Source organism: Eucyclogobius newberryi, unplaced genomic scaffold (assembly GCF_026437365.1).
Source record: "Eucyclogobius newberryi isolate DKJ021-1_F unplaced genomic scaffold, fEucNew1.0.hap1 SCAF_16, whole genome shotgun sequence".
In the NCBI taxonomy this organism is placed as follows: domain Eukaryota; kingdom Metazoa; phylum Chordata; class Actinopteri; order Gobiiformes; family Gobiidae; genus Eucyclogobius; species Eucyclogobius newberryi.
In genome coordinates this window covers 28,685,706-28,699,923 of record NW_027315790.1, presented here as the reverse complement: position 1 = coordinate 28,699,923, position 14,218 = coordinate 28,685,706, and the positions used below count along the sequence as shown (strand labels likewise).

General features: G+C 42.5%; 1 protein-coding gene across 1 annotated transcript in view; it reads left to right on the top strand.

The window, feature by feature from the left end:
* Positions 1–481: 481 nt before the first annotated feature.
* erf (Ets2 repressor factor) overlaps positions 482–14,218 on the top strand; it is a 65,455-nt gene continuing 51,718 nt past the window's right edge. The window contains exon 1 of the mRNA XM_072448199.1: positions 482–668. Within this exon, the coding sequence (XP_072304300.1) occupies positions 647–668 (22 nt within the window). The 5' untranslated portion in view covers positions 482–646. The remainder of the gene's footprint in view (positions 669–14,218) is intronic.

The following is a 14,218-nucleotide window of genomic DNA, read 5'->3' as shown; positions in this document are numbered from 1 at the left end:
TGAGAGAGAAGAGAAGAGAAAGAGAAAAAGAAAAGTCTCGCGCGGAGAAAGCGGAGTTATCAGCGGCGACGCGCGGTTCGGCCACTTTTTTGTTGTGCGTGTTCCGTTTTTTGCAGCTTTTTCCCCCCTCTCTCCGCGTTTGCGCCCGCGTACGAAGGGGGATGTCGAGGCGGATGGAGCGGCCGTGCGACACCGAGGTGGAGGCGACGCAGCAGCAGCAGCAGCAGCAGCGGACGGACGCGTGAAAGACTCGCGCATTCCGCCCGAGTCCCGAAACAAGAGACCCCCGAACTTCTCCCCGGGCGGGCGCCATTCAAACCCGCCGAGCGAGCGGACCTCTCACTCCCGGGGCAACTTCCCTCCGCGCGCACGCCGCAAACTTTTTTTCTTCTTTTCCACGGCTTGAACACGCGTGGATGTGCGTCGCGCGGTAACGACGGAAAAGAAAGAAAACCGGGGGGGAAAACAGGAGCGAGTTTGAGCGGTTTCCAAGCCGCCTGGAGCTTCTGCAAAGCGGCGGCGGCGGCGGAGGAGGCGGAGGACGTTGCGGCGCCGCGGCGGACCCGAAACTGCGAGAAGTAAAAGTTACGACTCCGACACGGGGGAAAAAGTGCCCGACGTGGAGCAGCCGAAGCGGGCAGCGACGATGAAAACCCCGGCGGATTCGGGTAAGGGCGCCGGCGGGCTTGCGTGTTCGGGCACATTTTTTGCGAAGTCCTTTTTTTTTTTTGACGCGCCGCGATTGTTCTGCGGGAGACGAAAACAAGCGCACACGACGCGGCTAGCATCTGGTGTGGCTAACGCGTTAGCTCCGGGGGGAAAGTGTGACACGATTATGGCGCCGGGCTCGGTCCCCGCGGCTCGTTTAAAGGGGTGAAAGTGCGCGGATTGTCGGGGGACGTGGTGGGAATTGACTGCGGATTCGCGAATGTGCATTTAGTACTTTGTTAAACTTTAATTTCGTGGGTTTTGGTGAACTTTACGCACGGACTGGAGCTGTTGCGAGAGCTCTGTGTGTTGGCTAATCTGCAATAATGGGTCACTAAAACTTTATTTTTCTCTTTCTGGGGCCCACTTAACCTATATATTTCATTTAATGTTCATATTCTGATTCGGTTTGGCTTTTTATTGGCGTTACGCATCAAGTTAAGTTTGCAAATTTGGCTGCAAAACAAAAGAAAAACGTTATAAAACACATTTTGTTTCCCATTTCTCTTTGCAAAGTGTCTGTCTGTCACAAATATACAGTATTTTAAATCTTAGCAATGCTCTTCTGTTTACGGGACTATTTAAGAAGTGTGATCTTAATTCACAAAGTAATTAGAGTTGCTACTGTTGTTTTAAGTACTGTTTGTTAATTGGTTACTAGCAACTTCCTGTTTACCTTTTTAAGAAACTACAAAATATTAGTTTCGTTGCCGGAACACAGAGATTTTTGTGTCAGTTTTTGCTTTTTAATGCTTGAATCCCCGTTTTCTTTACTGTTTATCTACTGTAACCTGTTTTGCCTGATGTCTCTTTCCCCCAGAAGCAGCTCGTGTCTTGTGTGTTTTGTGTTTGTGGCACATTCAGCACGTTTGACCTTTGACCCCGGCTCTAACCTTCACTTCGTTGTGGTCGGTGAATAACTCCTTCTGCGCTCGAGGTCTTTCCTAGAATTCCTAAAACTCATTTCGAATTTCTTTAATTTCCAGACCTGTTAGCGAGCGTGATTTCGGGCGCCGCGGTTACAGTCAGACCTTTTTATCTCCTTTAAATGTCCTGCCAGTGACTCACGAGAGACTTCCCACCGTCACGTGCCGACGCGACAATTTAACCGCTGCTTTTCGTGGATGCAGATGTTTGAGAACGGTGTTTGTTTACGGCGGCGACGACCCAGACAATCGGAAGGATAGTTTAAGCGTGGATGTGTCGCGCGTTTGACTTGTGAATTGCCGTTACTGCGTTCGGCGATAATCCGGTTCTTTGTGGTCACTTTCTTTCCTCCGTTGCACAATGACGATGGCGGTGGTGACGGTTCGGTGTCGGTTATGGGACGTGCAGAGTATTGTACACGCGACAGTTGTCCAGGTCGGGGGTCACCCAAACTCGTTAGGTCGGGACCCCCACGGCTGTCAAACCAATTAAAAGGAAGTTTGATTGTGTTTATTTCAATTGTTGCCAGTTTCGCCAAAGCAGGAAATAAACAGAAGGAATACAGTGTCATCGTTTTAACATTACCGTATTTTCTGGACTACAAGTTGCACCAGCCAAAAAATGCACAATAGAGAAGAAAAACTTATATAAGTTGCACTGGAGTATGAAATGTATTGCAAGTGTGAAAATGACAAATAATATCACATATAAGTCGCTCCGGAGTTTAAGTATATAAGTATAAGTCGCACCCCGGCCAAAACAATGAAAAAGGCGCAACTTATAGTCCGGAAAATACGGTATATATTTGCGAACCGCTGGTCAAAGTCTCTCCAAAAACGGAAAAATTAAATCTATCCCTAGTTGTAATGTCGGTGTAAAATGAGTGTCTTAGGATGAGGTTTAAAGCGCCCCCTACAGGCTGCACCACTCATTGAACTAAAATGCAGTTAAGTTTTATATATTTAAAATTTTGCTGAAAACGATAAAAGTGTTGTTGTTGTTGTTGCTTTTAATGGCGGCTGGCAGCCAATTGCAAAGGTGCATTTACCGCCATCTACTTTATTATTTCAACTAATGTTATCTCAGAATAGCAAATGTTTTAGCTTTATAATTTCACTTCCTGTTTGTATTTGACATCACAGCAGGATTTTACCCAGCGAACACTGGGCCAAAAGTCATCTAATGTTTAAAAGAAAATTATGTACTTGACAAATGAAAATATATGAACGCAACTTTATTCTGTTGAATTATGTTCAGAGCGTCAAAAATGTAGTTTTGTTTGTGTAAATTCTGCTTAAACTTGAGTGTCCTTAGTGTGATGTCACTTCCTGTTGTTTTCTACAGATTTTTCAACTTTTCTCCACAAACGGCCACTCGATTGTTGTAAAACTATCATTTATATTTACAACAGGTATAAATACACAAAATAAAGCCAAAATTAGACAATCAAACACTTGTCATAGGCACTTTAATTGTGTTTATTTCAGTCATTTGTTGTGTTATCGGAGCCAATGTCATTAAGGCTGGAAAAAGCACATCTTGATCATTTCGCGACCCCCAGTTTGGAAACCGCTGGTCGAGGTCATTTATGAAGTCTCTCTCCAAACACAGAACTAGTAAAACCATCCCACTGCAGTCAGATTTTTAATGTCTGTGTAAAATATTGCAAAATGACTCCAAATCGTCTCGTTTTCACCATCTTTAAAACTGTCAAATGTTCCTTTTTCTCAGTTTAGCCCACTTGGAACTGGCGTCACCGCGGCGATCGATGATAAACATTAAAAATAAACGTTATTAGATGAACGCGGCGGTCTTGGCTCGAGTTGAAGAGCGGCGTTCGGGCCAACGACGTTTAAAACGGCCACTGTAAAAAGATCGTTTAATTGACGTGGATCGGCCGTTCGCTCTGGTAACGACATGAAAGTCTCTCAGGTTTAAAAATACACGGTCAGCCTTGTGTAATTATCTGTCCCTCTGTAGTTTGATGGATGACGTGCAGGAAAAGCGCCACAATGGGGTCCTGGCAACGCTGGAAAATGTCTGAAAATATGTAGTTCCACCATCTGCATCCTCCGGTGAAAAGGCACCAAAAAAAAAGCAGTACAGACATGTTTTTCTCTTGATAATTACAATTTTAAGCTAAATTGTTTTCATTTTTCTGTTCAATGCACTGTGTAACTTTCCTGGTGCGGTCGGATATTATAGTTTTCCCTGGAATGTTCCAAAGTGTGGCATTAAACGTATTTAAATGCAGGTGATGAAGATTTTATTGCGGAAAATGTCACGTCGTTACTGCGAAAAGCGTCGTCTTTGCGCGGGTGTAACTTTGCTTAGCGGCGTCACCATGGAGACGGAAGTTAAATGCTTCTTCAGAAAGGTTACACGGTGCATTTTTAAATCAACCGAGTATGTTTTCAATAAGAACAGATCGTTTGTCGGTGCCATTTCACGCCAAAAGTGTATTTATTTCCTTCAAAACCTGAACCTGAAGTCCCGGATTATTGTTGATTTATGAAGTCCTAAAACTCAAGTGGCGGTCACTTTCCCTCCTCCGTCTAACTAAGGACGTCACAATTATTAGGTTAATCGATAATCGTGATTATTCAGGTCACGAGATGATCGTAAGGACCACAAAATAATAATTGTGACCATTTTAGAACCAAAATTAAGTCTTTTTAGTTCCATCGATCATGTGAATAACTTTTTTAATCCGGATGTTTTGGTCACATTTGACTTTTTTCAGAAAGTTTAATTTCATAAAGCCGGTCACAAAGTTGAGGAACAGTCACACTGTCGTTTGGTCTCAATAATCGCAAATAATCGTTAAATCGGGATGTTTTCTCTCTCACAATAATCAAAACTCCGTCCAACATCTCCGACATGTTCTCGTCTTAATCCTGTCCGTCCTCGACACGGGACAAAAGAAAACCTCAACATCTGCTCCCCCGTGTTTCTCACACTTTATAAATCAAACGACTTGGCCCGCACGTTCCAACTTTCCACTCCGCATTGCCGCGAAACACACTGGAACGTTTAGTGTTTTCGCCCGCTCGAGAGGCGTCGTTCTCAGCGCGTTGCCCTGTGACGTAACCGTTTAAAAAACCCTCGCTCGCACGTTCAGTCGTTGTTGTCGCCGTCGTCCGCGCCCACACTGCCCCCTTTGTGCGCGTGTTGCCCCGCTGTGTTTGGAGCCCGGTTTCGAACGTTATGTGGGTCAAAGTCGTATCAGGAAGTCAGGCGTCTGGCCCCAGCAGCCTCCCCCAGTTTTCCACTGGCGTGTTGATAGAAGGAGCTGCTGGGGCGAGACGTCACAGCAGCACCCGCCGTCCCGGGACAAGCGCTCGCTCCCACTCTGAAAGGGCCCATACATCCACTGCGCCGCGCTACTGTTTACGGCTGCAGATGTTTACGCGTTTCTAAGTGCGCGTGTGTTTTCCGTTTGGCTTCGCCAGCGAGGGACATTCGGGGGGACGCGTGCTGCCGTAGTCCCGGGGTTTACGAGCAAAGACGGTGTTTTTTGGTGTTTTATCGTGACACCCACCTGAAGACCTTCGGCCAACCGGCGGGACGTTGACTCGCCGGTTTGGTTACGGGGACTCGACGGCGGGGAGGTTTTCGCCGATTCGGAATGGCTGCGGCGACGCCGTTTTGACACGCGCTAATGAACTCGAGGCACAGATTGTTCAAAGTGTTCCAGCTCTGTTCCACTTTGCAGATTTGATTTGGTTTGTTTTGAAAGGAGGTGGTTTAGCTAACGCAGAGGCGGGGAATACTGGCGGGCGTCATAGGGCAACGGCCCGTTTGATTTGTTTAATTGTGACCATTTAAATAGCGTGACAATATCAGAAGCAAAATTAAATCACCACCCAAAAAGTAAACATTAGTGCCATGTTCTTTTTTTAAAACTGGATTAAAGTGACGTATGACAGGTTTTTTGACTTTATTAGATGTTTTTAGACCTGTTGTGCATGTAAATGATAGTTTTACACCAATCGAGTAAGTAGTAAGTAAGAGAAAACGTTGGATAATCCGTAGAAGAATGACAGGAAGTGACATCACACTCATTCCCGTCAAAGTTTATGCAGAATTTACACAAAAGAAACACATTTTTTGAAGCTCTACACATTAATTGAACAAAATTAAGTTGCTGTAATATATTTGTATTGTCAAGTTTTAAGAAATGTGACATTGGAGGAGTTTTTGCTCAGTGTTTATGATGTATTATAATTTCCTCATTCGTCTGAAATGAGCCCATACACGTCCAAACACGTATATGTTTCTGTCGCATGCAACACGAGTGCGGTCAGACCTCTTCACGTCACTTAAACGTTTGGACGCCTCGATCGCAGCTTCCGGGCGCGTGTAAACGGCACATTCCGGCGCTCTTTGATTGAGCGGACACTCTTTTGAGGCCATGCGCCGAAAGGCCGCCGCGGATATTTCGGTACAAGTCAATAAAGTTTAAAGGGAGCGCGGTATTGTGGGAGGATATAGAAGTCCTTTTGTACTGAAGGGTCACCGCGCTTTTAAACTCGCAGCGTGAGCTTGACCCAATCAGCCGTCGGGGGGGAAACATCTGACCTCTGTAAAGACGTCAACATCACCGTTATTGGAGTTAAACGAGTTTTTGTAATTTGGATTTTACTGGTGAATACAAAGTAAGGAGCATCGAGCTAAAGACCGTTGATGCGTTTCCCAGATTACAGAGCAGTTCGGTCCATGTTTTGACCCTTTACAGTATTAAATATGGCCGGTTTCCATTCGGCTGCGTCATGGTTTCTGGGCCAATTATGAAACGGTATCAAGAAAGTGAACTGTGTCTAACGTAGATGGAAATGGCATCGTTCTATTCTTAAATGTCACTCCGTTCTCTGTAGACCATTTCAGTAATTTAAAATCCATTTAGATTCAAGGAGTCTGACTGAATAGATACAACTTTTCAATAAGTAAAACGTATTGGAAAAAGCAAAACTTGTTTCTCAAAAGAACGTTTGTGAAGAGAAATGGAAGACGGTCGCAAATCACAGGGAGTATTGCTGAGTTGTAAAAAGATATTCCTGTTTTCAAAGTCATCAGTGCTCAAAATGTCAACCGAAAGGACGATTTACACACGAGGAACACTTTTCCCATTTAGTTGGCAAAACAAACGTGTTGTCCGTTCTATTTATTCTAACTGGCCGTGTCCCGCCAGGAAGTAAAACTGAAAACTACGGATAACTGAGCACGATTTGCAGCTAAACGTGACATGCGATTGTGTGTTTACGAGTGCGTTTCGGCGTTCGGACGATGTAAACGTACGCCACAACCCTTTTAACTGCCCCCGTGTATAATGAAGAGTATTTGTAAAAGGTTTGCGCGATGACGTCGGCGGTTCTCCCCCGTTCCCGTCCCCCCAGGGCCCCTCTTTTCCTGCAAGCGTGTTTGTACAGTGGCTTTAGTGACCCGTTCAGAGGCGGGTGAGCGGACGACGGGCGCTGGGGACGCGACATGCCGGTCACACAAACACTGGTGTGTGTGTGTGTGTGTGTGTGTGTGTGTGTGTGTGCGTGTGCGTGCCCGTGCGCGTGCGCGTGCGCGACGTGCGTGCGCGGAGTGGTGCTCTTTAAACACATCTTTACGCACATCTACAGTCCCGTCACGATACTGCGACTCCAAACTTGCCGAGGTAAACGTTTCTGTTTTTGTAGTATAAATGGAAATTGAGAGGCAAAATTGTGGCCGTACGTTTACACAATCGCACTACAAACTATTCTACACATTTAGTCATGCTTTTCGTTATTATTTTTATGTGAACTGGTCATTTGTGGACTTTATTTAAACTTAAAAATCTAAATATTGTACCGACAAGAGCGGAAATCCAAACATCGGATCAAGAAACCGATTATTCTCGACGTTTCTGTTGTTTTTGATTGTTTTTTTCTGTGTATAAATGGAAATTGAGAGGCAAAATTGTGGCCATACGTTTACACAATCGCACTACAAATTATTCTACACATTTTGTCATGCATTTTGTTATTATAAGTGAACTGATCATTTGTGGACTTTATTTAAACTATTAATGGATTTGTGGGCTTTAAAATTTCTAATAGCTTTACTCATAGTTGACGCGACATCTGAACATCAAAGTGCATCTCCCAGGGAACAATTGCGACATTATTAACTTAAAAATCTCCCGCTTCAACTCGTCATTAAAAGCTTTTGCGGGCAGAATAAAAGCGCTGCGCTGGAGTCGTCCCAAGGGTCAAGTGCCTGAATTATCTCCCGCTTTAAATGTGACAGACTCGTACAGTTTCGCATGAACGTTGCAGTTGGATCGGAGAGCGAGAGTGGTCGTGTTTTTGGAGCCGGACGAAGCCGACGCGAGTTCAGAGGAGGTCGAGTGGAACCGGCGCTCGCTGAAGAGATAAGGCCATAATCTGTGAAAAACCTGACGGACGAGCTTTCCGCTTTCACTTCTGCAACGGGCATCGTTACCTTTTTTAAAACAACATTTATCTTCAGAGACAGCCGGGACGAAGATTTCACGTGCAACAAACCCACAAATTTGACTCGACTCGTACTTGAGACTAACTTTATTGCTCTACAATGGAAATTACTTGCAAACAGTAGCTCGCAAATTCTGAAATAATGACAAAAAGCGTGTATTATGCACAAAAACAACCAAACTAATCCAACTTTACTTGTAGAGCACTTTTAAAAACAACAAAAGTCAACCAAATATGCCTATAACTAACCCTATATTACTTCCCCAAACTACAAAAGACTGTAAACCTGATAAAAACGTGCAGAATTTGAGAATTTTAAGTCACCTTTACCATCCTTCGTTAAATACAAGCAAGTTTAAAGTGGGTACAATTACATATTACTGTAGTACTTTCCTCGTTGGCGTACTTGACAGTCGAGGTAAGCGAACAGAAGAGCATTACTGTCGTGACATTTTTACGTTGTGTGTGAATTCTAAAGCGAGACACCGCTCCCTCTGGTCAAACGTCGCTCATAAAACGGTTTGACCATTTTCCTTTTGAGATTTTCCCGTAAGATGGAGATGAAATGGGCCGACGCCCCTGTGACTGTTTGGTCTGGAGTCAAAAGGTGAAGAGCGCTGAGGCTGTTTCCACTGGATCGTGAGCAGTTTAACCGCCAGCGTGGGGGAAATATGACTGTTTCACAAAGCCGTAATTGTGATCGTAATTGAGTTATGTTTGTGATTATTAAATGGCAAAGCCTAGACAAATTAAAGGACTATGGACCAAGAAGTGTGGGGCTCTTATCGTGAACAGTGGCCGTTTTATATTTCTTGTTCGTCACATGTTTTTCTCTATTATGTTATAAAAATTCAAATAAAATTGAATAAATAATGACAATTTATTCAGTAATTTTAGTATGCAAATGACTACCGTATTTTCTGGAGTATAAGTCGCACCAGCCAAAAAATACACAATAAAGAAGAGAAAAGAAAAAAAAAAAAAAAAAATATATATATATATATATATATATATATATATATATATATATATATATATATTTTATATATATATATATATATATATTTTATATATATATATTTTATATATATATATTTTATATATATATATATATATATATATATTTTATATATATATATTTTATATATATATATTATAAGTCGCACTGGAGTATAAGTCGCACCCCGGCCAAAACTATGAAAAAAGGTGCAACTTATAGTCCGGTCTAATCTCGCATCTCTCATGTACAACCTGTTCAAACTGTTGTTCAAACTCGTTCTGAAATGCACTATATTCCTGTTTTCTCTCTGATGTTGTGTTCCTGGACGTATAAATGGCGCCCTCGCGATGCGACATTACACATACATCCCCAAATTGTAACGTAATCGCGTGTTTAGTGAGAAAACGTCGTCCCATATTCTCTCATTCGTCCCTACAAACGAGCCGTTCAAGCCTGTAGACCGGGCGTGTCCCTCGCGGGCTACTGTATTATTGCCCTTTAAACAAGTGTGACAAGTTGCAGTTAAAGCAAAATTTCCTCCCAAGTGTTTTTGAAGTAGTCTATTTCAGCAAAAGTGGGAACAATTTGCCAGCACTTTCCCGGTAATAAGAGAGGCCGAGGTGGCCGCGCGTCGTCCAACTCCGAAACATTCAAACGCCCCGAGTTAACTGCGGTATTTATTGGCCCGTAACTGTGGAAAGGAGAAAAGAAAAAGAAGCACATTTTAGACGCCGTTGTAAAGCGAGGCGCGCGGAGACCACCGGGAGTCGAGAGGAAAGCCCTCACAGGACGTCCCGCGGCGGGGGAAAGGGGACACCGGCCCCCGGGCTCAGCGCTTGTTTCGTTTGGGTCGAGTTCTCGCAGATTCCCCCCCCCCAGATCCTTAAACCGGTTGGAATTCACCCCGCGGAGCCGAGCTAAAAATACACGCGATATCGCTAACTGTTTTTCTGCCGTCTTCGTGGAAACGCAAACGAAAACACCGAAAATGAAAGGTTTGGGCTGAAAACGGGGATGGAAGAATAGAGCCGAGTCGTCAAATACTAATTGCCAAACTGAAACTCCATTTGAAGTATTGTAACTGAATAAATGGGACAAAATAAGAGCTTTTCTGAATAGTTTTACAATGGTCTTACTCTGTATCACAACTAGTATCAGACCACATGGTAATTTTGAGGGTTTAGTGTGACTAGTCGTAATTGTTTGACTGTAAAATATGATTGCAGTCGTGTTTTGATGATCGTTTTCTTAACTGTAGACTCTAAAACGCAAATGAAAAGACCTTTTTTATTACATTTATCATTATTTAACGCCATTTATCACATCAAAAATGTCAAACGAATAAACAACTTCTTATTTTTGTCAATAATGCACTTTATCTGTGAATATTGTTTATCCAAAAGCCTTCAGTCGCCATATTTCAACGTTTATTTGGTTTAAAAATGTATTTAAAATAAAATAATCAATGACTAGTCGACTGCTAAAAGAATTGTTTCTCGCTGCCTTCGTAATTGTAAAGAAACCACAATTTTTTGCGTTGAAAAAAAGAGGGTTTTTAACACTAATTTGAGTCTAAAATGAGTTTGATCTTTCAGTATTGCCTCAGCTTTAGTGTCATCTAGTGTTTCTGTCCACGTGTAAAGCGGTTCGTAGGCTGAAGTTCAAGGCTGAGTTGATCCTGATGAAATGTAGGTCAGCGGGGGTCACAATGCGGTGGGAGCGTGTCGCCGGGCGCTTTCGATTCCCACTGGCGAAGCACGTGTGAACGTTTATCGCGCCACACAGCCCTATAGGCCGTCACGCCGCTGCGAGTTTAAGCGAGACGAGGATTTTGCATAATTTACTGTCACGTGTGTCCCTATTGTCTTTCTCAATCTGGACACTGGTGGTGCAACTTTTCAAACTTTAAACCCTTTCAAACATAACACCAAATATTTCTTTATTTTTACCTGCACAATTTAATCTTTTTACTTTTTTATTCGTCTTTAGAACAACAAAAACTAAGCAACAACATGACAATAACAAAAAAGAAACTAAAGCCAATTTCAACCGGTGCGATTTTAGTATACTTTTTCACACTATAAGTTTAGTTATGCTTTAATTTACTTAATACGGACTAAAACTAAACTAAATTAGGAAAAATCTGGGTTTTTTGTCTGATATTGTCCGTTAAAAACAGAACTTTCTGTTGTTGCAGTGTATTTCTTTCCTGCAATATCAATTATAGTGTTAGTGAATGAGATATATAGTGTGGTTTGACCTTCTTTACGTTACTCTGTGGTTTTATACTTGTTCTAATAAAGTTTAAGTTAAAAAAAATCTTCAGTGACGGTCACATTTTGTCATTTTTCAAATTATCGATACTTTCCAATTCTAATTCTTTCTTGTTCTAATGAGCGTCTAGTTTCAATCAAAGTTTCTGTATCATTTTGTATCAGTTTTCTATACGTTTTTTCGCTCTAAAAAGCAGTTTGAAACGGACGTTCTCTTGAATCATTTCAGCCGTCGTAATTTTTGCCAATCGCGCAAATTCAATCCAACTTCAGTTTCGTTGCGATTCATTTTCAATCCACCGGGGAACCATTTCTCACCCGAATCCAACATAAAACCAGGACAAAACCGTTAGTGAATTTGACTAAAAGCCTCAGTCCTGATCCAAACCCAGTGATGTAATGTTATGGCTGAAATCAGAGTGGCTCGTGGGAATGTTTTTGCGCTTGACCTTCACAGCGAAAACCTCTCAAAAACCTCTCAAAAACCCTTGAATCCGCCCGCTCCCGCTCCTCTGGGTTCAGCCCGTCCCGGTTTCACTCTCGTTTGTGTGCGCGGGCTTTTAGAAAACGCTCTTGTTTGCTTTGGGCTCGTCGCGTGTGCACATTTCACACCTCGAAACCGCACAAGTGCATTTGTGTTTCCGCCGCCCGGCCGCACCTTCGGCTGTCCAGAACGGAGAACGCTCGGGCCTCGTTTCGCGCTAGTCGGACGGAACGCGAATACTAAGCGCGTTTGGGTTCGGGCGCGGGCGAAAGCTGTTGGCGACGGATGAACGTAAAAACAACGAGTCGTGATTTGATCCTTGGGAAAATGTACTTTAATTGGCGATATTATCATTCCACTTGGATTGGCCGGCTCCCTTTAAAAACCCTGTGTCATCGCTTTCCGTATTTAACTGACATCAGATCAAACTGGTGTCGGGGTTATGTCTTTGCAACACTCAATAACAGCGAGGATTTTTTGATTTGCAGGCCAGAAATCTCAGTTTTCTTTCCACGACGGAGTTTGGAAAGAAATGAGGGCTGTCAGAAGTATCGCAAATCTCATACTAATCGACGCTACGACTAGTATCCAAACTAGGTACTCGTTTGAGCAAATGTCGACTCTCCTGAACAGTTAGAGCTGCACATTTAGAGTTTAGAGTTCACATTTTAAACACGCCCAGCAGAACAGACAAAAAGACTATTTCAGAACGTGTTTGTACAAGATATTTAGCCGTTTGTGGAGGAAAAGATGGTACTTTTAGCTAACAACGTGAATTAAAACTGCGATTTTACACTTCACTTAAAGTACCTATGACAGATCTTTACGATTTTCTAATTTTGTCTTTATTTGTTGCATTTGTACCTGTCATACATATAAATTATAGTTTATATTTGACTCTACGTTGACAAAAATGAAGCTGAAATGACTTCAGTTGAATCTTGATTGATCAGAGAGTCCTTTTAGCTGAGGCGCCACCATGTGAAAGTTTTTACATGGGAGATTTGTCAATAATACATCATATATAACGGCCTCATTCCTGCTTATTACGCTTATATTATAGCTTCTCTAGGGCCAAAAATGACTGTTGATATCAATATTCATATAATATTATGTAAATCCAGCAGAAATGTGTTAAAACATGTCTTTGAATGTTTTAGTTGAGGTTTAATCATCAGAAAAATGTGAAAAGTGTCAAATGAATCACAAAAGTGCTGAAATATCGTCCATTTGAACCTTTACTACTTTTTCCATTTCAGCCATTTTTTCACAATTTTTAAACTATATTCAAATTTAGCTTATCTTTAAAATGGTCTTTATTAAAATTCTGAACTCTGGACTGTATTTTGTTGAAAATTACAGTCCAGAGTTCGGAAAATAATACAAAAATATAGCCGCAAGCGGCAATGATCGGCCCTCGCCACGCCGCCGCCACACCGCCGCCACGCCGCAAGAGGAGGGGGCGCTAACGCGCCCCAATTGTCCTTTTATCACGCCTACTGCTGAATCTGTGACGCTGTCACATGTTCTCCCCTTTGTTTTACCATCAAAAAGCAATTTTATTTTGAATTCTTGGCAAAATGTGCGGCTTTGCCGCACAGACACCGTGACTCTTTGAATGAAAATGTGGATAACTTTTGATGGTCCTGAAGATGAGTCTCACCAAATTTCAGGTTAATAGGGCTGACGCCCTGGGAGGAGTTTGTGAAAGTCTAAAGTGTAAACATGTTCTGGCCCCATTGGAATAACATGGGAGGTTTCGGTCATCGTTACGGCAACGCCATAACAATTATGACATGGGTCTCATTGACTTTTTTGATGGGGATGCTAAAATTGAGTTGTGTGTCAAATTTCATATAATTTCGCAAAACTAAACATTTAACCTCCATATAAAATCTGTAGGGGGCGCTGTGGCGCCAAATGAATTTATTTCACTTCAAGTAGGTTTAGGGCAAAGAGTTTAACAACTGATTCTAATTTGACGCAATTCGGACTTTATCTGCGCAAACGGCAGAAATTTTAAATATGGGAGATTTCTGAAATTTTAGTTACAGTTTGCGGCTTCGCCGCACAGAGACCGTGAGAGGTATCAATGTAATTTGGATAACTTTTGATGTCCCACTCCTCAGTAGCATTTTCACCAAATTTCAGCTTTTTAGGGCCAACGCCCTGGGAGGAGTTCGTAAAAGTACGACGTTTGGAAAAACTCCGAAGTCATGTTTAGCCATTTTTGAAGCAATATGGCCGACATTTGGTTCGGGGGACGGCGTTGCCGTAATAATATTTTTTACTTCTCTTGTCACCATCTACCTCTGCGCCAAATTTCATGATTCTACGATCA